Source organism: Pelophylax lessonae (assembly GCF_965119305.1).
Source record: "Pelophylax lessonae genome assembly, chromosome: 1".
NCBI classification, from domain to species: domain Eukaryota; kingdom Metazoa; phylum Chordata; class Amphibia; order Anura; family Ranidae; genus Pelophylax; species Pelophylax lessonae.
Window position 1 is genome coordinate 237,437,672 of NC_138768.1, and position 26,936 is coordinate 237,464,607.

Here is a 26,936-nt window from a genome sequence, read left to right on the forward strand (position 1 = left end):
TAGCAGACTTGGTGGTTAGGGGTTTTTTTTTCCCTACTTAAAGCGATATTAAACCCAAAATCAAACATTTATTATATTTCAACGTACTAATTCTTAGATGTGATGGCTGCATTTGTTTTTTGTTTTTAGGCTTTCTTTCCTTTAAGCTGGCCAGACAGTTCAAACCTTGTTTGGGCAGGCTGAATACACCAAAGTTGATCGATTGATCAACTTGGGTACAACCAGCCTGTCAGATTTTACATAATCACTGTGTTCTCCCAGCCGGGATGGCTTCCCCCGTGTCCCCCGCCGGGGGAACACAACAGCTCTGTGGGAGGGTTTCCACCATCAACACTGACTATCGATGGGCGAATCAAGCTATTTTTTTTTTTTTGCAACCATGGGCTGATTCCCCCATCAGAAAATCACTCCTGTCTATGGCCGGCCTTATTTTCATCTGATGATCCAGCCAGTAAGTCTGGTAGTTTTAAACATAACAAGCTCGCTTGCAGATTGTATCAGAAAGGGATGAGACAAAGTACTTAGCACTTACAAGGGTGCATACAATTGTCAGCTTTTATTTATTTATGCAAGACCTTTTATCCCAAAAGGAAAAGAAAAAGAAAAAGTGTGACCTGGATTTTGGATTCAATTTGTTATTGTATCTAAATCTGCTAGTCCCATCTACCAACCCCCTCCCCCCAAACTAACAATGCTGCTGTCCAAATGTGCCCCTGTATAGGAGGTGTGTTACTGGCCAGATCACCAGGTGAAAACGGATTGAAAAAATCCTAAAGAGAAAAAATGAATGCAGATCAACTGTGGGTATAGAATTGTACAGGTAGGTCCATATATATTTGGACAAAGGCACAGTTTTCATACTTTGGCTCTGTATGCCACTAGAAAAAAATGAAAATGAAACAATCCAAATTAATTTGAAGTGCAGACTTTCAGCTTTAATTCAAGGGGTTGAACATAAATATATATTAATATTATATATTAAATATATATATATATATATATATATATATATATATATATATATAAATAATAAGTACAAATTTTAGGAACTGCAACCATTTTTTTTCTACACAGTCCCCCCCATTTTAAGGGGCTCAAATGTAATTAGACAAATTAATATAATCATAAATAAAATGTTGATTTTTTAATATTTTGTTGAGAATCCTTTACTGGCAATGACTGCCTGAATGCTGGAACCCATGGACATTACCAAAGACTGGGTTTCCTCCTTTTTGAGGCTTTGCCAGGCTCTAATTGCAGCGGTCTTCAGTTGTTCTTGGTTTGTGGGTCTTTCTGCCTTTAGTTTTGCCTTCAGCAACTGAAATGCATAGTCAGTGGGGTGGAGATCAGGTGATTGACTCGGCCATTGCAGAATATTCCAATTATTTTTCTTCAAATGCTCCTGGGCTGCTTTTGCAGTGTGTTTTGGATCATTGTCCATCTGTACTGTGAAGCGCCGTCCAATCAACTTTGCTGCATTTGGCGGAATCTGGGCTGACAGTATATTTCTTAACACTGTAGAACTAATCCGGCTGCTTCGGTCTTCTTTCAAATCATCAATAAACACCAATGACCCGGTGCCACAGGAAGCCATGCATGCTCATGCCATCACAGTGCCTACAAAACGTTTTACAGATGACGTTGTGTGCTTTGGATCAGGAGCTGTTCCAAGCCTTCTCCACACTTTTTTCTTCCCGTCATTCTGGTGCAGATTATTCTTAGTTTCATCCGTCCAAAGAATGCTTTTCCAGAACTGGTCTGGCTTTTTTAGATGTTTTTTGGCAAAGTCTAATCTGGCTTTCCTATTCGTCAGTCTTATGAATGGTTTGCACCTTGTGGTGAACCCTCTGCATTTGCTCTCGTGAAGTCTTCTCTTGATTGTAGACTTTAAAAATGATAAGCCCACTTCCTGGTGAGTGTCCAGCACTTGTCTGAATGTGAATGGGGTTTTCTTTACCATAGAGTGGATCCTGCGATCATCCACCACTGTTGTGTTCCATGGATGTCCAGGCCATTTTATGTTGCTGAGCTCACCAGTGCGTTCTTTTTTCCTCGTTTACTTAGAATGTACAAAACTATTGATTTGGCCACTCCTAATGTTGCTGCTATCTCTCTGATGGGTTTGTTTAGTTTTTGAAGCTTTACAATGGCCTGTTTCACTTGCATGGACAGCTCATTTGAATGCATGATGTAGGTTCATAGCAATAGATTCCAAAATGCAAATACCACACTTAGAATCAACTTCAGACCTTTCATCTTCTTAATTGATGAAAAAATAACAAAAAGGAGTAGCCCACACCTTGCCATGAAACAGCTTTTGATTCAACTGCCCAAATATTTTTGGTCCCTTGAAAAAAGGGGGTTGGCTATTCCTAAGAGCTGTACAGTAATCCCCCGCTACATTGCGGTTCAGTTTTTGCGGTCCCGGTAATTCGCGTTTTTTTTTGTAATGTTATTTTACTATATAAATCATTAAAAATGAAATATTTTTGTGTTTTCCATAGCTCTTGCTATGTCTCTTAGTATCTTTTATGTGTTTAAATTAGTTTCTATTGTTTTAAAAGTGTGTTTAAAGACCTTAAAATGCTTCTACACGTACAGTGACAGTAAAAAAACATGCCTACAATGCATTTTAATAGGGTTTTTCTATTTTGCGGAATTTCACTTTTCGCGGCTGGGTCCGGAACGTAACCCCCGCAATGGAGTGGGGTTTACTGTAATTCCTAAACCCTTCCTCCGATTTGGATGTACATACCCTCAAATTAAACCTTTCAGCCCATATAGTATACGCACACACAGTGTCTCACAAAAAGTGAGTACACCCCCTCACATTTTTGTAAATATTTTATTATATCTTTTCATGTGACAACACTGAAGAAATTAGACTTTGCTACAATGTAAGTAGTGTGTGTACAGTTTATTTACCAGTGTAAATTTGCTGTCCCCTCAAAATAACTCAACACACAACCATTAATGTCTAGCATTAATGCTGGCAACAAAAGGGAGTACACCCCTTAAGTTAAAATGTCCAAATTGGGCCCAAAGTGTCAATATTTTGTGTGGCCACCATTATTTTCTAGCACTGCCTTACCCTCTTGGGCATGGAGTTCACCAGAGCATCACAGGTTGCCACTGGAGTCCTCTTGCACAACTCCATGACATTACCACAGAGCTGGTGGATGTTCGAGACTTTGCGCTCCTCCACGTTCCATTAAAGGATCCCCCCACCTTCTGTTTGAGGATCCCCCACAGATGCTCAACAAGGTTTAGGTCTGGAGACATGCTTGGCCAGTCCATCACCTGTACCTTCAGCTTCTTCAGCAAGGCAGTGGTCGTCTTGGAGGTGTGTTTGGGGTCGTTATGTTGGAATACTGCCCTGCAGCCCAGTCTCCAAAGGGAGGGGATCATGCTCTGCTTCAGTATGTCACAGTACATGTTGGCATTCATGGTTCCCTCAATGAACTGTAGCTCCCCAGTGTCGGCAGCACTCATGCAGACCCAGACTATGACACTCCCACCCCCATGCTTGACTGTAGGCAAGAAACACTTGCCGTTGTACTCCTCACCTAGTTGCTGCCGCACACGCTCGACACCATCTCAACCAAATAAGTTGATCCTGGTCTCATCAGACCACAGAACATGGTTCCAGTAATCCATGTCCTTGGTCTGCTTGTCTTCAGCAAACGGTTTGCAGGCTTCCTTGTGCATCATCATTGGAGAGGCTTCCTTCGGGGACAACAACCATGCAGACCAATTTGATGCAGTGTGCGGCATATGGTCTGAGCAATGACAGGCTGACCCCCCCCCCACCCCTTCAACCACTGCAGCAATGCTGGCAGCACTCCTATACATCTATTTCCCAAAGACAACCTCTGGATAGGACGCTGAGCACGTGCACTCAACAGCTTTGGTCGACCATGGCGAGGCCTGTTCTGAGTGGAACCTGTCCTGTTAAACCGCTGTATGGTCTTGGCACCTTGCTGTAGCACAGTTTCAGGGTCTTGGCAATCTTCTTATAGCCTAACCCATCTTTATGTAGAGCAACAACTCTTTTTTCAGATCCTCAGAGAGTTCTTTGCCATGAGGTGCCATGGTGAACTTCCAGTGACCAGTACGAGAGAGTGAGAGCGGTAACACCAAATTTAACATACCTGTTCCCCATTCACACCTAGGACCTTGTACCACTAATGAATTACATGACATCGGGGAGGGAAAATGGCTAATTGGGCCCAATTTGGACATTTTTACTTAGGGGGTGGACTCACTTTTGTTGCCAGCGGTTTATACATTAATGGCTGTGTTTTGTGTTATTTTGAGGGGACAGCAAACTTACACTGTTATACAAGCTGTACACTCACTACTTTACATTGTAGCAAAAAGTGTCATTCATCTATATACACTGAACAAAATTATAAAACGCAACACATCTGTTTTTGCCCCATTTTTCATGAGCTGAACTCAAAGATCTCAGACCTTTTCCTATGTACACAAAAGGCCTATTTTTCTCAAATATTGTTTACAAATCTATCTAAATCTGTATTAATGTTCACTTCTCCTTTGCTGAGATAATAAATCCACCTCACAGGTGTAGCATGTCAAGATGCTGATTAGAGAGCATGAGTATTGCACAGGTGTGCCTTAGGCTGGCCACAATAAAAGGCCACTCTAAAATGTGCAGTTTTATCACACAGCACAATGCCACAGATGACGCAAGTTTTAAGGGAGCATGCAATTGGCAGTCTCCAAAGGCGTTTCAGAGAATTTGGCAGTACATCCAACAACCGCAGACCACGTGTAACCACACCAGCCCAGGACCTCCACATCCAGCATCTTCACCTCCAAGATAGTCTATGACCAGCCACCCAGACAGCTGCTGCAACAATTGGTTTGCATAACCAAAGAATTAATGCACAAACTGTCAGAAACAGTCTCAGGGAAGCTCATCTGCATGCTTATTTACCTGACTGCAGTTCATCGTCGTAATCGACTCGAGTGGTAAAATGCTCCCTGGCACTTTGGAGAGGTGTTCTCTTCATGGATGAATCCCGGTTTTCACTGTACAGGGCAGATGGCGGACAGCGGGTCTGCCATGGCGTTGTGTGGGTGAGAGGTTTGCTGATGTCAACGTTGTGGATCGAGTGGCCGATGGTGGCGGTGGGGTTATGGTATGGGCTTTGTTATGGACAACGAACACAGGTGCATTTTATTGATGGCCTTTTGAATGCTCAGAGATAACGTGACAAGATCCTGAGGCCCATTTTTGTGCCATTCATCCACGACCATCACCTCATGTTGCAGCATGATAATGCACGGCCCCATGTTTCAGGGATCTGTACACAATTCCTGGCAGCTGAAAACATCCCAGTTCTTGCATGGCCAACATACTGACCGGACATGTCACCCACTGAGCATGTTTGGGATGCTCTGGATTGGCGTATACGACAGCGCGTTCCAGGTCCTGCCAATATCCAGCAACTTCATACAGCCATTGAAGAGGAGAACCCCCCCCCCCCCTCCAATGCACATTTTAGAGTGGCCCTTACTAGAAAAAGTCCTAGATCTTGGTGTTCAGCTCATGAAAAATGGGGCAAAAACAAAAGTGTTGCGTTTAGAATTGTGTTCAGTATATATATATATATATATATATATATATATATATATATATATATATATATATATATAAGTGTGTGTGTGTGTGTATTATATTTTTTTCCTTCTATTGGTTGAACTAGATGGACTTGTGTCTTTTTTCAGCCAGACTATTTAATGATTGGTATATATATACAGAATGTAATATTCATATGCATGTTATATACTCCCTGACTGCCTCTTTTTAATGCCAGTACTTTACAGTATATGGTCACCAGGCTATGCCTCGTCAAAAATCCTATTTTATCTGGCATGTATGGAAAAGAAAATGCACGTTGCTATGGGCTATCCTGCATATTTACCATTTGCTACATAGAAAATTTTAAAAACAAAAATGCACAAATTATTTAAATTTTCTATTGGCTAGCATGAATGCCCATGTCACACAGTCCTTTCACCAATGGAAACTCATCAATGACAGGATTGTTTAGATAGCAAAAATAATATTTACCTGCTCCTACACCATACCAGAAAAATTTTGCTCTGTTGTTGCTCCCTTGCTAGCAAACAAAGTTTGCAGGGTTTCAACCAGGGAGGGTGGGATGGTATTTGTATAGAAGATCAGATTCAGATTACTTTATTAATCCAAAAGGAAAAAATATCTAAAAAACAATTACATTCAACAAGACAACACAAAAATCACAATAACAAGGCACAACAAAAAAAATGACCAATACCAGCAATTTATACCACATAAGATTAAATAAATAGTGTACTGTAATAAACCATAGCATCCTATTAAAATACTACATAGAATAAATAACACAGACTGGGAAAATAACAGAAAATCAATCTACCAACATGCAAATTACACCACTTTCTCTGACATCATGTGAACATATTACTGTTATAACATTTTGTCCATCACTTTAAGTGTTTTCAAAGGATTTTTGCACATGTATCAAGCTTCATATGTTTGTTTCCTGGGCAAGGGGAGGAGAGCAATTCTAAAGGACAAGAGGAGTCCTTCAGGTGCAAAATTGTGCATATCACACATGCACAGGCACCCCCCATCGTAGTTTGTGGGGCCAAAAATGCCTAATTGTGCTCAAAAGAAAGCTCAAGTCGTTTTTGGAGCATAGGGTGTAAAGCAACTGAGCTTACAAATGTGAACAGGGACAATTCTCAAGAATGGGATTCTGCATGTTGAATGTAGTCAGGCAGAGGCAAACAAGGTGAAAAATGCTCAAGTAAGCTTGTATATCACCGACTATATGTAGTTTTTTTGGATGACATGCAGTCTCCATGTTGTATTGTTTAATTCAGGGGTCTCCTGTTGTCCTTCAGACTTTAGGGGGGCCGGACTGTGCCTAGCGGGAGTGCAAATTTTCCCTGTATCAGTAGGAGTAAACATCGCCACATTTGGTATGAAGGGGAAGAATAGTACCCTATCGTTGGCATCATTCGGAGCAATAGTGCCCCATTGATGGTGTCAGTGTGAGAAATGGGTTTCCCATTGTTGAGATTAATTGGCAGAATAGTGTCTCGTATCAAATGGGAGGAAGGGTGTCTTAAGAGCCGGATATAGGCAGGCAAAGGGCCACAGATTGGAGACCACTGGTTTGTAAATATAAATTATATTATAAATTATATTTAGAATTGAATAAAAAAAAAATTAGGAAAGGGGGCTAGGTAAAAGCAGTTGTTTAGTAACCAAGAGTGTCTCTTTGGGGGTACTATGGATAATGCTTCACAGTCTGAGGAATAGGGTTCAATAACACATGACAACAACCCCTGTTAGGCGATTCAAAGTCAATTATTAACACAAAGATGTTAAGTTTTTCCATTAACCTTGTGATAATAGATTACTGTAGTGGGACATAAGCAAAAGGTATCTTACTGTATATGAAATGTGTACAGTAACACCATGATTTTCCCATTTCTAAAATACTTGCAAACCTACATTACTAATTTATCAAGTCCAGTTTTCCTCCCTAATTTAAATGCACCTTATCTGATGGTTGAGGGGGAAGCAGTGCTAATTTCATAGCTAAAAATAATATTTTATAAAGGAATAAATGTTTGTCTACATATGTGAGCTTTTAGGAACTGTTCACATATGGACAATTTGGAAACGTAGGCAGAACCGCTGCCATTCCAAATCGTGGTAAAAACGTGGGTCGCATGTTTGGGTGCCAATACATGGTGCAATTTTGTCATGCAGCAAAATGCAAGTGTAAAATCATTCCTGGCTCTGGGGTAAAAATTTGGTCCTTAGGCTTCTTTGAAACAACAATCATGCATAGGGCAGCCTATTGAAGTGTATGGGCTGCACTATGTGCAACATGAGTTTCCATGGGACAATCATGCAAACAAAATTGCAGGTGGGAGTGTATAGTGTAAAAACAGGTCAGGTTGGAGAAGCCTGCATAGTAAAACTGTATTTTCTGTGCAACTGGAAGTCAGTTAAAGGGTCAAAGAAAAGTAGCATTGGAGAAGCAAGAGGAAATGAAAATGGGTTAAACAGCAAATTTAAGATGGAATGGGGTGGTACCAGTTTGCTCATTTGAAGACCAATGAAAAGAAAGTTACAAAAATCAAGTCAGGAAAAGATGAGGGCATGCTCCAGGGCAGTCTTTTTCAACCCTTTCAATACAGAGGAACCCTTGATATAACTTTCCGGTCTCATTAATATCATCAGTGAGAAGATTGTTTCTTACACATGTGGTCATTGGGAAGAATTACCCCCTTTACGGATGGCTAAAAAGATCAATAGTGTCAATGGGAACTTATCTGAGAGGCAGAAATTGCTCATTCCTCAAGGAACCCCTAGTAACCCCTGGAGGAATCAGGTCATAAGCTTGACACCTATCCCCCACCGATTCCCTTTCATGAGTAAGCAGAAAGATTTTAACGCATTCGAAAAAAGCCCTCTTAAACGGATATCAAACTACACACACTTTTGGCAACCATCTAAAAAAAATGTCCATCTCAGCAACAACAAAAAAAAAAAAAAAGGATAGCAGTTTCAGAAACCCTATCATATAGATGAGAGATGTGGTCTCTAAACCGTCTGTTGCGGAATGCACAGAACAGGAAACCCATAAAAAGAAAATGTGCGAATGTAGAAAGCCCCACTTCCCTCTGTTAGGATCTATCTAAGCAGTGGATCACTGGCCTGTGCAGCAACCCCCATGAGCATTCATGTAAGAAAGTTTTTTTTGTATACCCATAAAGGCACAAAACATGCAGGTACTGAGAGAGGCCTGGGACAACCCATACGTTACTCAGTAAACATACATCTCTTCTAAAATAAAATTGCTCAACGTAAAGCAATTGCTTCCTGTAACCACAAAAAAAAAAGTCAGGTTTCCTTTTTGTAGTGAAGGTCAAAGCGGAACTCCAGGATAAGTACACGTTGTCTAAAAACATTAATCATGCGTAGTTTTACTCGAATCTTGGAGTGCTTTGTGTATTTCTTCCAGATCTGTGCATTAATCCAACGTGGGTAAACTGCCAAATTTTGATTTATGTATGGGCAAGCTGGTTGTACACAAGTTGATCGATTGATCAATTTGTATACAACCAGCCTGTTGGTTTTTTTTCATGAATGATCAGTGCACCTGGATATAGCCGGCAGTACTGATCATTATATTCTGCTCAGGAGTAGTGATTTCCCCCATCCACATCAATTGCGTGGGTTCATTTTTGCTTCCTTCAACCTGTTGGTTGAAAAAAAAAGGTCCCTATCTCACATACATAAACATACTAGGGTTAGTGTAGACAGAGGATAATTATCCTACCAACTCTGGAGTGTAGAAGTAAACCAGAGTACCCAGAGCAAACCTATACAAACACATGCAAACTCTATGCAAAGTAGTGTCATGGTTGGAATTGGATCCATGCAGCAAGGCAGAAGTGCTAACTATTCAGCCGCTCCCCTGAAACTATAAAGATACACTTTACTAGTATATCCTTTTTATTTTTTCAAATATACATTTTTATTGAAGCAGGGAAAGTGAGACATCTAAAACAATATACAAGCAAGTCAAATGAAACGTCAAACATGAGCATGGAAGAAAACATACTTGCAAAAATCAACAGTTTGGCAATATTAGGTCTATCGCTTCCACCACTTGTTTTTCGTTTAAGAATGAAAAAGGAAAAGCGAGAGTAGGAAAGGGGATAAAGGAAAGAGCAAGGAAGAGGGGAAAGACGAGGAGGAGGAGAGAAAAATAGAGAGAAAAAAAAAAAAAAAAAAAGTATATCCTTTTCTTAATTTTACAACAGAACAAAGTGGCATATAAAGATCCTCTGTGTGATATAAAAAATGTTTGCTCTATAAAAAGAAAATGTTCTATGTACTTTATTTATGATGATAGTGTCACTTTAAGGGAAGTTCAGTTACAAAACCAAAAGAGACTGACTTTGAAGCTTTGTCTTTATCTCTTAGAATAGGAAATGTGGTTTATCTTAAACAAACAACATCAAACAGGCCTTCTCTGAAACAGACAAAAGAAACTGCAGAGAATTTTAAAAGGACCTCTGATCTTCGAATACATTTCAGAAGATACGGTAATTCCCAAGTGCAAGGGCAAAGGGGCTACAGACATTAGAGTGCAGTCTGGTGTGCAAGCATGATCCAACCTCCCTCAGGGCAGCAAATCTATCCAGTGTGTACTATAGTTGGGCCCTGCAAACCAAATTCGGGAGAGAGGAAAACAACGATACAAGCACATGCTGCCTGGTGTCACTTTCGGAGAATAGTCCTGAGCCGGAAAGGTCCTAAAATGCTTGAACAAGGTTTTCCCCTAAAAAATATATGCCAGAGGTTCCGGCTTGCCCCCAGACATGAGATCATGAGCTGACACAAAGCAGGGGTCAGTGTATTCTAATGACTGTGAACTTCTTTATCAAATCATCCATGTAAAGGACACACACTTTGTGACTACGGAACTTAAAAGTGGCACAAGAGAACAAGTTTCAAAGAACTAAAAAAAAAACCTCCAGCTCAGTGGTTAGTCCTCGCTGTCAGAATACACAGTAGCATGGGGATGATCCCTACATTCACATCACTTGTGCGGATGCAGGGATGGGCAAGTTTATACCCAGCTTTAGTTTTGGATAGGATGCGGTAAGGTTAGAACCTCTATCAAGTTTCACCGCCATCCAAGGCTCTGTTAAGGGAGCGTTCCCCCTCGCTTGCAGTTTCGGGGAGGTTTTACCAGGCAGGAAATGAGGCCAAATCTACAACAGGGAAAGAGACAACAATAAGAAACTGACAGAGGTTCTAGAATTCCCCTACTTAACTTAAAATAAAAGCATTTTTTTCATATAAAAGCATTTTTACTTCCGTCTGTGTTGCTGTCAGAGAGATTTTGCCTCACTTCCTGTCCTGGGGACAACCCTTTTACCAAAGAGGAAGTAAGGTCTCTAAAGGCAGTAAAATCTGACAGGAAATCAAATTTTTATTCACACTATCTAAAAGTTTTGTGTATAAATAAACTTTGATAGCCATGCACATACAAAATGTATATACAAAAGTTTTAAATTGTGATTAATTTACAGGATTTATATAGCATCAACAGTTTGTGCAGCACTTTACCATATGGAAGACAGTATGTAGTTAGCTTCCTCCTCTTATTTACCGGAACAGTAATCTCCAGACCAAATATTACTAAATAACTTTTTCTTACCTGCGTATTAAGTTACAGTGCCGATTCACACTAGTGTGATGCCAGACATCGCATATGATTCACACCACATTGCTGTGCACATCACACGCGATGTCTGTGCGATGCAATGTCAGCCATATAAAATGTATGGCTGACATTGTATTTTGCACCAAAATGGTGCAGGACCCTTTTTTTGGTTCACACCTACGTGATCCAATTCCTGCACTATTTCACAGTTCGCACTGTGATCTGCGAACCAATCTGGGGGTGTCATTATTTTTACAATGACACCCCCAGCGATTTGCAGATATCAGTGTGAACCACTGTGCAACTCTGGTGCGATGCAGGAACCGCCACTGATTCCCAGGGTTTCCCGCATCACACCAGTGTAAACCGGTGTTCCGTGAAAAAACCATACCCGTGAGAAAACCATACCCTCGTCACTTCCGGTGCACCTACGGAGGGTATGGATTTCTCACGGTAGTTACATTTGCGGCGGTTACATTAAAACAGCTCCTCTGCAACATGGCTCATCTCCGCTCCTTCCCCTGTCACTTCCCTGCTCTCGGGTAATAAATATAAAAGCGGATCACGGAGCCGCGATCGCCGTCATTTACATCTCATACACCCGCCTCCGCTTTTATATTTATTAGGCGAGATCAGGGAAGTGACAGCGATAGGAGAGGAGATGATTGATGTTGCAGCCGAACTGTTTTAATGTACCCGCCGCAAGTATAACATTACACACAGTGCCGTGATTATTTCATGCCCTCCGAGCATGCGCACTTGTCAAATTCTTTGATGTTCAATTACGTATCCGGGGCTCTGAGCATGCGCACTGCTGCGCTGCTCAGCTGTTTCACACAGGAAGTGACAAGGATATGGAAATCTAACGAGGTATGGAATTCTAACGTTACACCGGGACTCAAGATCAACTTATCAAAATCAAGAGCTGTGCACACTTCATTAAAAAAAGATAGACTGACAGAAAACTCTTCATTCATATAATAATACCAAAATGCAATATTTTCCCCATCTTAGGGTAGCCATTACAACTAGGTGAATGGTTTGGCCCGAGCATGAGTTTGGGCCAAACATTGGCTGTTTACCTGCTCAACGAACACTTAAATTGTCAGGTCGTTCAACCCACCAAACGACCACAATGCACTGCGCTGCCGCACAGTGCATTGGAAGCCCTGATTGGTTGAAGTAATGAAAGCTTTCCCAATCAGAAAAGCCACGATTGTCAGAGCCACGATTGGAGAAAGTAATGACGACTGTGCCCAATCATGGCTTACTGCTCTTAGTCCCGCCCCACATATAAAAATATTCTCCCCATAGCGGCCATTTGTAGTGTGATACCGGCGTGGAGAGAGATCAAACAGGGCTGCGTTCAGTGCTACTAGAGAGTTAATGTGCTGTAATGTGCTATTGTGATTCTATTGTCAGCGTAGAGTATCAGTTTAGTGTGAATCTAGTGAGAATGCAGTGTGAGTTTAGTGGGACCATTCATTTTTACTTTAGTGTCAGTTTAATTTGTCAGGACAGAGATCCTGCAGTATATTTCAGTGCGTTACTGCACGTTTAACGCAGTATATTTCAGTGTGTTAGTGTAGGTTTCATGGGAACAATCAACCCCCAACACCCAAGAACCAATTTTAACAGCAAGGCCAATTCTTGCTTTCATCCAGAGTACTTCTATAGGGTTACGGTGTGAAGGCACCACCAACACCCAAAGCCCAATTTTTCCGCACCAGTTATTTCTATCCAATGTCTGCGAAAGAGATATCACAATTTATCCAAAAAATCTCTAATATTGTTCCAAGTGCCCTAAATTGTGGTCTCATCATAAAGACTGGCTCCCCAAGCCGTTGTTTATAAAATAAATAAAGAAAGCTTAAATGGAAAATGTCATTTTTTTTGGCTTAAAAAATGTAATTATTGCTGCAGCAGGTTCTATACACTGTACAGATGTGCCACATTACAGGCAGACTAAGGGGGCCCCCAGGCATTATATTTAAAGGAATTTTTCATTTTTAGCGTCGTCATTTCTCATTTTTATGGTTTCACTTTAAGCATCAGTAAATCACTTCTCATTTAAAAATTATGTTTTTTACAAACTTTTTTCTGTGATACATTTCTCCCAGGGCAGTACCTGGACCCCTATTAACCATTGTATGCCCAATTGCTTGCATAAAAGCCTTCAAAATGGGCATTTTGGATTTTCCCAGTTCAGGTCCCAAAGACTTTAATGGGGTTCATTATTCGGTTGCGAACATTTGCGACGTTTGAAAGCTCTTCCATGACCCAAACAGGGGGGTCGTTTGGCCCATCGCTAGTGGATATAACACCCCAAAGTTTTGGTCAGGACTAGGCCATTTGGGGCTACTGAAGGGCGAGGTAACAACTATCTAAAATAATCTGTTCCACCTGGTTAATTGTTCCTTTTTTGTTTTTTTGTGGAGAGTGGAGATAGGTTAGAACACCTTTCAGTTTATATTGCCGTCTGTGCCCCCATTAGGGAGATTCACCCTCTCTTTGTCCTATTTATTACTCCTGAAAGTGAAAGTAAAAGTACAATACATTAGTTCTGGTAAGCCTCACTGTGGAGGGGTTTCCTTTCACTACCTGTTATGGCTTTGATACAGGAAGTAATACAGGATACAGGAAGTAAAGGGAAATCTCCCCAATAGGACAACAACAAAAACTAACAGGGGTTATAAACCTCCCTTACTGTATTCAAAATGAATAAAAATAGTTTTGTCTTTAGGTCTACTAAAGTCACCAATGGGTTCCAGCATTTTAGAAGACAGGTAGTTGTATCCAAATCTTGGGGAGAAGCCTGCCCATCATCTGTGACCAGCCTTAACCTAAACATTAAAACAATCTTCTGCCATTATTGCATGATATAGAAAATACTGTAAAAAAATTGTACATTTCAAATACCTTTTGGATGGGTACAATTATATTTCTCTAAATGTTGATACTGCCTAGAAATTGACCCGAAGGCTGCATTAACACTTGAGCGTAGCGTTTTCGCAGATTTTACCGCGATTTTACCGTGATTTTTACCGCGGTTTTCAGGCGTTTTTGGAGGAAGGCATTGACATCTATCAAAAACGCTGGTAATTAGCCCAAAAAGAAGCTCATGTACTTTTTTCAGCTACAGGCGTTTTGCAAAATGCTCAGATGTGAACAGGGGCCATTTAAATGAATGGGGTTTTACTTGTTGGGCGTTTTGGAACGTTTTTTTTTTTTTAGCGTTTTTGGAGCTGAAAAACGCTCAAAAACACCCAGGTGTGAATGGAGCCTAATACAGAGAATATCCCTTTTTAATTTCCTACAATATTGTAAAAGACCGTAAACTATTTTTAAAATATTTACAGTGTATGGAATTTAAAAATAGCTTTTGTTTGTGTAGATCAACTAAAATAAAATAAAAAATTGAATGGAGGATTGGGTCTCCCAGAACTCAATGAATATTATAAACAAGAACGACTCACCTCAATTATAGACTGGCATAATAATGCCTCAGACAAATTTGCATATTGGATTAAAGTATAACGCCAAAACTTTTTTTTTTTTGGTTTTGGATATAGTGGCGTTGGATTAGAACATGTCTGTTTTTATTGCTCTCTGTGTCCCAGTTAGGGAGATTTACCCTTTTTATTTGCCCCGTTTACCATTATCATTAAAAGTGAACCTAAAAGAAAAACCCACATTTTGGGTTGTCCACAGAAAAGTAATAGAGGGGAAATCTTCCAGTGGGGACACCAGCTCTGGTGACCTTGGGGTCTCCAAGTAATTCTATTATTTACAGGGATTTCTGCTCTTTTCTTGTTTGGCTATGGGACACGAAGTGAAGGTAAATCTCCCCAATACGACAAAGATGGCAACAATAAACCTTACAGGGGTTCTCAAACTCGTCCTTACGCTATCCAAAATGAAAAAAAAAAAAAAAGTGTTGCCTATAGTTCTACTTTAATTAAAACAAATCACTTGCTAAATAAATTCACTTTTGTCGCCTAGCTCTGGCCTGCTCACAGAAAACCCCTATGATGTTAGAGATGGCATTAGAGCTGTAGCTACCAACTTGAAGCATCCCAGTTATGTTTTTTTAAAATGTGATCTGACAGAAAATGCTGCTGCAAGATCAGAACACCCTGGAGCAAAATAGTTTATCTGCTGGGCTGAACGCTGGATCGTGGCGCAGTCCTCTGCACAGGACCTGCATGCAAATGCTATAACTCAGTCCATTTTCAAAATAAACTCTGGCTGGCAAAAGAGTCATACAAGTTTGTAAAATCATCACTGGATCTACAGTGTTTACAGGGGTTCCCCCCTTCAGCTGTAAAAAGCATAGTTTTGATAGATGTCACCTTACTCATAAACCTACCAGACACTTGTTCACAGGGTCACAAAGTCTCCAAAAGACAGAACAAGAAGTTTACAAATGTGTGCACTTTAGCACTCTTGAAGCTACTTTTAGGAACAATTTTTAAAATGAGCCCGAGTTAAAAAAATAAAAAATAATTAAATAAAATGAGTGAAAGGTTCCTGCAATAGAAGAGAATTTATTGTCACTTCTCCTATGGTCCATGTCTCCTCCATTCCTGAACTGCAGCCTCCATATGTCACTTTCTTACGTATAAGTGTCAGATGCTTGTGCCCCCTGCCCTGTACCATGGTTTTATCCTCTGACTCCTATGTTACTACCGAGTCCTGTAAGTAACCTGTGGTTGGAGGACTGAACCACAGCACTGCAGGGGACACAAGTTTCCAATATTCCTCCTACTGTAGCTTCTGTGCTGGAATGGAAGGAAGGTAAGTGTCAGGGGCTGCCCGATAGAGTTGTTCAAAACCTCTTACATTGCAAGGAACTTTCCTCTGCATTTTGTGCAACCTCACAGGGCCAATTTAAGTACAGAACAGGCAGCGTCATTTTAAATGCAGACAACCTTCTATTTAAAAAGTTCTTACCGTGTGGGTACGGGGTAACTGTATTGGGTAAGGAATAGCATGTGGAGTGTAACGGGCCTCTGGAGCCCTCCTGCTTGGGGTCGCTGGCTGTGCGGATCCAGACATATTGAGTGGCAGGCTTGTACTTTATTCCTAATGTAGAAATTGGATGCCAGAGAGTATCCTGGGATTATTCAGCCTTTGGTCACATCACTGGGTATCTGAGGATACAAAATATGAACTGTTAATAACAATAAAGCTAACCTTAGGGCATACATTTAAATACACAGGAGTTTTACATGCTAGAGAGATTTGAACTTTTATCCATTCAATTGTGTGGCACACAGTACAGCCAGAAGAGCGATACCACTTTTGGTGTTGCAGTTTGGGAGACCCCGTCATCAGCCAGTACCTTGATTGACAGCAGAAACAAGGAGGGAGAGAAGTTTCAGTATGAGAGTACATTTGCAGACAGCACAGGTGATTGGATGCTGGGGCTGCCTCTCTCCCTCTTCCAGTCAGAAAGCTACTGTACAGGGGATTTAAATGGGATGAAGTCAAGTTCAATTCAGGTATCTACACCAGCAGCATCTTAAAAATATGAAGACTTCATAATTAATACCATACTAAATTAGATAACGTTTTTTCATATCGGTCTGTTCAGCTTTACTGTGTAAAACAATACAGTATTAAAACACAAAGTACCATAAAGAACCTAAATAAGGGTTTGTTTTAAAGTAGAACTGTGGCCAGACGATGGGCATTCAAATATTTGTAGATTCATAACATACAGTACAATAAAGGCCCCTTACACACGAGGTGGGCTCCGATGGAGTACGCCTGCTCAGCTAAGAATCTGTCCGCTGAAACAGATGAGATAGCTGGTCCATGTTCTGTGCCTGTGTCCTCTTATGCAGAGCAGACACAGGCAGAGCCCGCTCTCCTCTATGGGCGGTCAGACAGATGTAAACAGACCACCTGTCAGTCTGCACCCAAATGCCATCCCAAATGATCTGCCAGACAGATGGGGAACGGATCTCCATCAATCTGCTTTTAGCTGATCAGACAAGATTAGATGTTGGTGGGTATCAACCAATACATGTCCGCATGAAAGGGCCCTTAACCTCTGCAGTTACAGCCACTGTGGCGAAATTCATCCTTGAAGCAATCCTGTTCTGAAACTAAAATTGCACACAAAAAGTAGTACAGAAGTAACTGAATACTCCCCTCTCCTGCCACTGGTGCCTCCAATTGCTGCTCCACTTCACAGTCGAAAGTGTCCATTTCTGTAGCAGATCTCAGTCAAAAACGTTATGAACCAGAGCAGCATTCAGCAGCAGCAAGAGAGATTTATTATTCACTTGCTTCTTTAAGGGTACAGGCTTTTTATGGGCAAGATTAGTTTGGACAGAGGGATTATTTTCAAATTCACAATAGAAGAAGTGAAGTTGTTCAATTCTGGTTTCAGCACTTTGATCTCTCCCCTCTTCTGGTGTACCTGTTCTATTGGCAGGGAGAAGCTGAGCCACAAAGATAAAGTAAAGGTAAAGCTGAGAAACTTGCGCTACAAATTTTGAAGATTAATTACTCCACAGAGGCTGCAAACTACAAATATGTATATAGTTGAATGTCCTCACCCAGCTTTACTTGAAAGTAATTATGAATTCAATGAGACATTATTCATAGGTTTAAGGGTCCATTCACACTAGTGTGACTTGTCAGGCGACTTACAAGTTGCGGTCGGTCGCTCGCCATTGAATAGCACAGGACCCGTTCTAATAGGAGCGACACAAGTTGCTCCGACTTAGAAAAAGGGTCCTGTACTACTACTTAGGAGCGACCTGGAGGCGACTTGCATTGACTTCAATTATATGAAGTCCGTGCAAGTCGCGCACGCTGTGCACCGCGACTTCACAGGTCGCCCCACAAAATCCTGTCGCGCCAGTCTAAATGGGCTGTAAATTAGTAAAGTAAATCAGTATTTCACAACACTGGCAAAAAGAAAAAAATATGGCTGAATATAGGGACTATAATAAAGTAAAATTTCTATACAATTCTATAACTTAAAATGGGCAGATTCAATAAAAATATTAAAAGGTTGATTAATAAAAGAAAAAAAAGAAGACCAAAAAAATTGAAGGCCAATCAGAAGTTTGCTTTTATTTTTCACTCTGTACTATCAAAATGATAGGTAAAATCGAATTATTGCTACTCGTAATCCTCCTATATTTCACCTATATACATATCAACTCTGCTATACATAAAGAGAACTTGTGTCTACAAGCTAGACAATGATACAGTAAAACATCCATATAATTTGACAAAAGTCTTCTTTTATTTAGGCTCACCTACTGCACTCTCTGACAGCTGCCTGACTCATAAGCTGAGTCAGGATTTTTAGCACTGATCACCAAACCGTCAGCATTTCAAAGGTTGTTGTGAAGCATGATGGGTAATAGATAGGTTAGTAAGGCAGGGTTCTCCTATGTAGTTTTTGACCTAGAATCACCACATAATGTTTCAGGGTTCCAACAAGGCCTCACAGAAGGCAAGATAAACGAAGGATCACCCATCAAACTAGGCAGACTTTTCTTCTTTTATTAAGCCAGTATTTACTGCTGGTGGTTCCAGGTATTCATTATGTATGGAATTGTGCAAAAGACGGATGTTAACTACCTGGTCTATAATGGCAGTAAATAATCTTCCAGGAGCTAGTAGGAACTTGGCAATGATGACTGTCCAAAAAAGCAAACCATACTAGCCAACAATGCATCCCATTCAGTAGCCTGGCACCCACCGCTGCTTGAATAGTGGCAGCACTGCCGAACAGGGACTACATCTGTTTTGAAACAGTCACTGCTTGGCTAATAACTTTCTACCTGGCTCAATTCATTTTTAAAATCGTCTTTGGTCAGCTGGGGGCCATCCTTAACTAGAATGTCAGCTAATTAGGCAGAAATTGGTCAACAATTAAGCCGTTAAATCAAAGAACAATTCCAGATATACTGTAGATCCTTTTACATAGTTACATTGCTTCAGCTTGGACCAATGCAACTATGCACATACCATACCTGTGGTATCAATCTAGAAGCTGGAAATCATAGTAGGCACCGCTACTCCAGAGATTTCCACTTGCTTTTGGGTTCCCTGCTGAGTGGCCTCCCTGCTGCGTTGGGAACACAGGAAGTCGTCTGCTCGTCACTGCTGTCATGTCATTCAGATATTACTTTGTATTTTTCCAATGAATGCAAATTATTTTATGTTTGGATGTGACGGGGGGGGGGGGCGGCGGTGATGTCATGCTGTCTTCCTCATCCAATCAGAGAATGCTTTGCATGCATTGAGGAAATCCAAAGCGATGTCTGAACGATGCCCCCTGTGCTCACAATGCAGCAGGGCAGACGCTCAGCAGAGGATGCAGAAGCCCATGGAGCTCACCAGGGTAGTGGTGTCTACTACAGTGATTTTCAGCCTCTGGTCCAAAGGGATCCCACAGCTGTGATATATGCATAGTGACATTGGTCCAAGCTGGAAAGCTGTGTAAAAATATCTATGCCCCTGATGACGTAAGCCGGCGTGCTTACGAAACGCGTCGGGACACTAGGACCAGTGACTACGCCGACCCAACCTCTGGTCAACTTCCGGCTTCCGGTTTACAAACTCGTGGAACGCGGAAGGCGTTTTTGAGAACCGGAGACCGCAATATGTGACTTTATGCTCGTTTTTGACCTACTAAATGTAAGTGCACCTAATCTTCTTAATAAACTCCAAGTTCAAGCTTACTTCACTATCGAGTCCATTTTTGTTTTCCCTTGGAAATGCTGTTTGGAAGCCCATTGCCTAGGTAAACACATTGGGATCTCCAGTGAATGTGAGGAGACGGTGCCTGTTTCTGATGTCGGGTATTTGATCTGATATGCCTGTTTGACCCCCTATAACAAGGGGTCCACGATCTCTGGTAAGCGCATACACTACCTGTGGTGATTTGGTGGAGGTGTATGGTGCTATACAACAAGTTTATCAAGCGTTTATCCATATTCATTTATCCGCTCTTATAATTATATGGACTATTCATGGACACTTTATTACAACATGATTTTATGTTGAATATGCACTTTATTGTATTTTGCACGATTGTTTCATTACTATCACAGTGGTTTTAGTTTAGCGCAATCTTATATTTATCGTATTAGTATTTCTGTATCAATAAAAATATCTATACCTAAAATTTGTCAGTAACTTTATAATACTATGTGAATAAATGGCTGTCATGTTACAATATACAGCAACATTAAATGTTTTCAAACAAGCTTTGTCTTTTATCATTTCAAAGCCAGCTTGAAGCGCCATTAGCCGCTGCAGGCAAGAGGAAGCATTCTTTCCCTCAGTGATCAAACTGCAACACTGTAAAGCTGGCAATAGGTGGGTCAAAAACCAGCAAGATCAGGAAGAATACACGTGTGGCCATCCCTGGCTGACAAAAGTTGATCAATAGAACAGGAATGTTGGAAAATATTTGTTGAGCGGTGGCAGCTGGCAATCAACTGTAAACGCTGATCAGTGTATTCTGACACTGGAGAGTTCCACTGTCAGCGTTCCCTCCATCCGCCTCGCTTGCATGGATCAAGGAATCTGTTCCTCCATCACAGACTCATCTATGGCCAGCTTACCTTTATATTATGTCTCAAGGTGAGAGACTACAACAGGAGCTGATCTGTGTCAGTCATATCTCTACACTGCCAAGAACTACACAGGCAGCAGAATTATGTGATTGGGTCATTTTTGAGTAAGCACCTCAGTCCAGGAAGTAGATAGTGTCCCTGGATAATGCCTGAACAAAGTTGGGGCAAACCATCTGGAGAGATCTCTGCCAAATTACAATCCTTCATGTGTTACATTTAGGCTGGCCATTCACAAGCTGAATTTTGGCTGTTACCTGCTGAATCAGCTGAAATTTGATCCTGTACTGTCAGAACTATCCGGTTTGACAAACTTTGATTTGAAGATCAAATGGCGCTTTTCCACTGCATGGAACCGAACGGTTCGGCTCTCTTTTGTGCTTTTCCACTGCTGGTACTGCATGGTATAGTGTAGGAACAGTACGGTACGGCGGCGCTTTTCCACTGCATGGAACCGAACCGTACGGCTCTCAAAAACAGTACCTACTCAATCGTGGTTCCAAGAGGTACCATACCCGGTACCATAGCCCACAATTCTTTGCATGCAGTCACTACTAGCCATTGATTGGTCAGAGAATCCCACCCACCCCGTTGTTATCCCACCCACTTAACTTTAGTACTACTTTAGTGGAAAAGCAAACCATACCGTACCGAACAGTTCCAACACCGTACCATGCGGTACCAGCAGTAGAAAAGCAAACCGGGCCAAGCAGGGCCGAGTAGAGCCGAGCCGGTACTTGCAGTGGAAAAGTGCCAAAAGATGCTGGGCAGACAAACAGTGAGTGCAGCCAATCACCTGTAGTCACTGTTTACTGTGTTCTGACCTGCGGCTGTCAGAATACCCAGATGGCAGGGATAGATTAATCCATCCATGTTTAGCATGAATGGGGCAATCTGTTGGAGTCTCGTAAGGGGTGGAGGCTGAACGAAAGGAATCTATGTGCATATGGTCAGTTTGGTGCATTACTTAGCGTACATGCACTTAAAATGGTAGTAAACCAATTGTTAAAAAAAAAAAAAAGCAAGCAATGGTAGTAAACCCTCCGCTTTTATTTTTACCTTTTACTTTTAATAAAGCTAACCTGTAGGTAAAATAAATATCCCCTAAATGTATACTGTTTAGCAGATAATCTAGGCACCAGAAGCCGGTGACGTCACCGGTACATGCACTCTAAAGGAACGGCATACCCATGCCATTCCTTCAGAGCTGTGTGTCGCAGCCGAGAGTGATATCATCGCGGCTCAGCCAGTCATACAGCTGAAGTCTGCAAACCCAGAAGGAAGACTGGGTAAAGATGGAAGCCTCTGCAACAGTGATAGCATGCTGCTGGCATGCCCCCCCCCCCCCCCCAAATGTATATTTGATACTTAGTCCACTTTAAAATTTAAAAAAGTACTAATTCAGTGCAAAGGTTATGCCTCCTCGTTAGGCCTGGTTCACACCTATGCATTTTTTAGTGCGTTTTCAGTTTTGCAGAAACACCCTACAGTCCATTTAACATGGTTTCCTATGGGTCACGTTCACATCCGTGCATTTTATGGAAAGGGCCAGGGACCAGCAGGTTGTGTTTTTAGTTCCATAGACTTCAATGGATCAAAAATGTGTATTGAAAAACGCAAAACGCACCTGCATAGGTGTAAATCAGGCCTTAAGGCCAAGGAAGACTACAAGAAGTGGGCCAGTAACCTCAGATGCCCAGTTTGATGGCCCATGACCCACATCAGGACCAAGGCACACACAAAGACAAGACTAATCCACTTATCACTTTTCTGCTACAACGCTCGTCTTTAAAATATATATGAACTCTTAACACAGTCAAGACTCTTTTCTCAATCTTGGCAGCTATTCATCTTTCTCATCAAAGCATCTTAATGTGCACTTTGCTGGGGCACAGAGGCTTTTAAATGTAAAATGTAATTATGGAATTACTCACGAAGAAAAGGAAGAGCACACACATACACGCACATCACTGACTCATCACAGTACATTCTATACATTCCCATGATCGGAAAACACAAAGGCAATATATATAAAGAAATAGAGAATACAAAGAAATGATTTACTTGCACTAGTCCCCATGTATCTTGAAGCTGTGCTATGACACAGAGTGAAGCAGTCCATACAGCAGAGTCGAACATATAACGTACTACATGGGAGGCCAGCAAAACACATGCCTCGTGTAGACGTGTGAAGTGTACACCCGGGCCGGCCCTCCAGACTTAAACAATTAGATGGAGCGAGCAGACTTCCTTATTGTCATGTAACCTGTGCTCCACTAAGCTTCTTCTGCAGCAAAGCAGTCACACTGCAGCACTGTACACTTGTCACAACTTCCTCTCTGCGGCCTGTTCACATGTGCCCTGAATGTTAGTAGTTGGCGTATGAAACTGAGCTGGGGGAGGGGGCTGTTCTGACGCTAGGCCACAGATCAGGAGCTGGTGATAAATTGTTTTGTTATCTACTGCTGACAGATTGAGGCAGCCACTAACAAGAAAAGGCTCAAGTTTTATCACTTTATTTTCCATTCTTCTGCAACCATTTACCGTCCTGCTATACGGATTCTGTACTATTTCAGCCAGGTGGTTTGCTTCATGTCTGCCTTCATTTCTGTCTTCTGAATAAATATGTGAGAAATTGGCGATTGGTAACAAGAAAACCACATGTTTAAAAAACCTCACACAGCAAATTTAAAGAGGTTGTAAACCCCAAAAACATTTTTTTTTCTTTTTGCAATCTGCAAGAGAAACACATAATGAGCTAGTATGCATCGCATACTAGCTCATTATGAAATACTTACCTTAGAACGAGCCCCCGCCGTGCCGTCCGCTTACCTGTATGACGGGCGACATGTTCAGTTGCCCGTCTTCCGGGATCGCGGCATCCAGCCATCTGATTGGCCGGAGCCGCGGTGACGTCACTCCCGCGCACGCGCGGGAGCCGACGGTCACGGCACGGGGCTCTGAAGGAACGGCACGAGCGGCCGTTCCTTCAGAGCGCATGCGCCAGTGACGTCACTGGCTGCATGTAAGGTAAATATCTCCTAAATGGTACATGTTTAGGAGATATTTACAGTACCTATAGGTAAGCCTTATCATAGGCTTACCCATAGGTAAAAGTGTCAGAGGAGGGTTCACTTCCTCTTTAAAGCAAAAAACAAAATAATGTAATAAATACAGGGAGTGCAGAATTATTAGGCAAATGAGTATTTTGACCACATCATCCTCTTTATGCATGTTGTCTTACTCCAAGCTGTATAGGCTCGAAAGCCTACTACCAATTAAGCATATTAGGTGATGTGCATCTCTGTAATGAGAAGGGGTGTGGTCTAATGACATCAACACCCTATATCAGGTGTGCATAATTATTAGGCAACTTCCTTTCCTTGGGCAAAATGGGTCAAAAGAAGGACTTGACAGGCTCGGAAAAGTCAAAAATAGTGAGATATCTTGCAGAGGGATGCAGCACTCTTAAAATTGCAAAGCTTCTGAAGCGTGATCATCGAACAATCAAGCATTTCATTCAAAATAGTCAACAGGGTCGCAAGAAGCGTGTGGAAACACCAAGGCGCAAAATAACAGCCCATGAACTGAGAAAAGTCAAGCGTGCAGCTGCCAAGATGCCACTTGCCACCAGTTTGGCCATATTTCAGAGCTGCAACATCACTGGAGTGCCCAAAAGCACAAGGTGTGCAATACTCAGAGACATGGCCAAGGTAAGAAAGGCTGAAAGACGACCACCACTGAACAAGACACACAAGCTGAAACGTCAAGACTGGGCCAAGAAATATCTCATGACTGATTTTTCAAAGGTTTTATGGACTGATGAAATGAGAGTGAGTCTTGATGGGCCAGATGGATGGGCCCGTGGCTGGATTGGTAAAGGGCAGAGAGCTCCAGTCCGACTCAGACGCCAGCAAGGTGGAGGTGGAGTACTGGTTTGGGCTGGTATCATCAAAGATGAGCTTGTGGGGCCTTTTCGGGTTGAGGATGGAGTCAAGCTCAGCTCCCAGTCCTACTGCCAGTTTCTGGAAGACACCTTCTTCAAGCAGTGGTACAGGAAGAAGTCTGCATCCTTCAAGAAAAACATGATTTTCATGCAGGACAATGCTCCATCACACGCGTCCAAGTACTCCACAGCGTGGCTGGCAAGAAAGGGTATAAAAGAAGAAAAGCTAAGGACATGGCCTCCTTGTTCACCTGATCTGAACCCCATTGAGAACCTGTGGTCCATCATCAAATGTGAGATTTGCAAGGAGGGAAAACAGTACACCTCTCTGAACAGTGTCTGGGAGGCTGTGGTTGCTGCTGCACGCAATGTTGATGGTGAACAGATCAAAACACTGACAGAATCCATGGATGGCAGGCTTTTGAGTGTCCTTGCAAAGAAAGGTGGATATATTGGTCACTAATTTGTTTTTGTTTTGTTTTTGAATGTCAGAAATGTATATTTGTGAATGTTGAGATGTTATATTGGTTTCACTGGTAAAAAAAATAATTGAAATGGGTATACTGTATATTTGATTTTTGTTAAGTTGCCTAATAATTATGCACAGTAATAGTCACCTGCACACACAGATATCCCCCTAAAATAGCTAAAACTAAAAACAAACTAAAAACTACTTCCAAAAATAGTCAGCTTTGATATTAATGAGTTTTTTGGGTTCATTGAGAACATGGTTGTTGTTCAATAATAAAATTAATCCTCAAAAATACTAATTTGCCTAATAATTCTGCACTCCCTGTATATACATAGATAGATATATATCTATCAGCTTACCGATCCTTAAAGCCCTGGTGCCCAACCTTCATCCCAAGGGCCGCATTCAGCCCTTTGGTATACGAGGTGTGGCCCTGAGACCTCAGCAGTTTGTAGTGAGAACATTGATTAGGGCAGTGATGGTGAACCTTGGCACCCCAGATGTTTTGGAACTACATTTCCAATAAAGCTCAACTACACTGCAGAATGCATATGCATAATGGGAAATGTAGTTCCAAAACATCTGGAGTGCCAAGGTTCGCCATCACTTGATTAGGGAAATAGCATTGACCTCTAATAGCCTCATGTAAAATGTTCCCAGTTTCATATTGTTTTCTGTAGCATCCCCAGTCAAAAATATTTCCGTCAGTCATTACATACAGTGGGGAAAATAAGTATTTGATCCCATGGAGATTTTGTAATTCTTCCATCTGCACTCTATAGATACAGTTATGCCATCCCTGTTCCCCCTATTCGGTCTGACAAAGGAGCTAGGAGTCTCCAAAACATGTTGCCGCCCACCTCACCACCGACTGTGTGACGAGTTCACGGCCATGGCGCCGGTTGGACACGCTCTCCATTCCGGCTTGCGTTCCAGCCTGGTTGCGGCTGGCCACTGCCTTTAGTTGCACCTTCTTTGTAAGTACTGTACTTACAAAATCGGCAATGGATCAAATAATTATTTTCCCCACTGTATATTGAATATTATGTGCCGCCCTTTGGTGCTGTCAAGAGGTGCATTTGAGGCCCCCATTAGCTCATAAGTTGATAACCACTGCCTTAAAGGGTTATTTCACCTTTACCAAAAAATTGCCTATGCAGACAAAAGACGTCCGTAAATAAAACAAACTGTACAGCTCTGATTAAAGTTGAATAATGCCCTTGTTATGAGTGTACTTTCCTCATGAAGCCTGACTGGAAAACTCTCAGGACACTGCTAAGAAGGACCCAGCTGTTACTCTTCAACTTCACTATCACAGGAGTGAGTTCTCAAACACTGAGCTTAGAGCTACTGTATCAGAAGAGAAATAGCGCTCTTAGAAAAGTCCTTGGCACTCCTGTGATGGTGAAGGTTAACAGTAACAGCTTGGCCTCTCCGCAACGTCCTTGGCAACGTCTTGGGAGTTTTCCCAAGTCATGCTTCAGGAGGTACTTAAATGGACTCTGCCTATAGAAAGGGTGTTATTCCGTATTTGGCAAAGCTGCACAGCTTGTTTTTTTAGCTATAGACATCCCTTATCTGTATAGAAAGTTTTGTAGTAAAGGTGAACTATGCCT

The 26,936-nt window shown here is 41.7% G+C and overlaps 1 protein-coding gene across 1 annotated transcript in view; it reads right to left on the bottom strand.

Annotated features, from left to right (window-relative positions):
* The window catches only part of NCOR2 (nuclear receptor corepressor 2), a 737,979-nt gene that overhangs the window by 545,641 nt on the left and 165,402 nt on the right, over positions 1-26,936 (bottom strand). The window contains exon 2 of the mRNA XM_082255577.1: positions 16,245-16,444. Within this exon, the coding sequence (XP_082111703.1) occupies positions 16,245-16,349 (105 nt within the window). The 5' untranslated portion in view covers positions 16,350-16,444. The remainder of the gene's footprint in view (positions 1-16,244; positions 16,445-26,936) is intronic.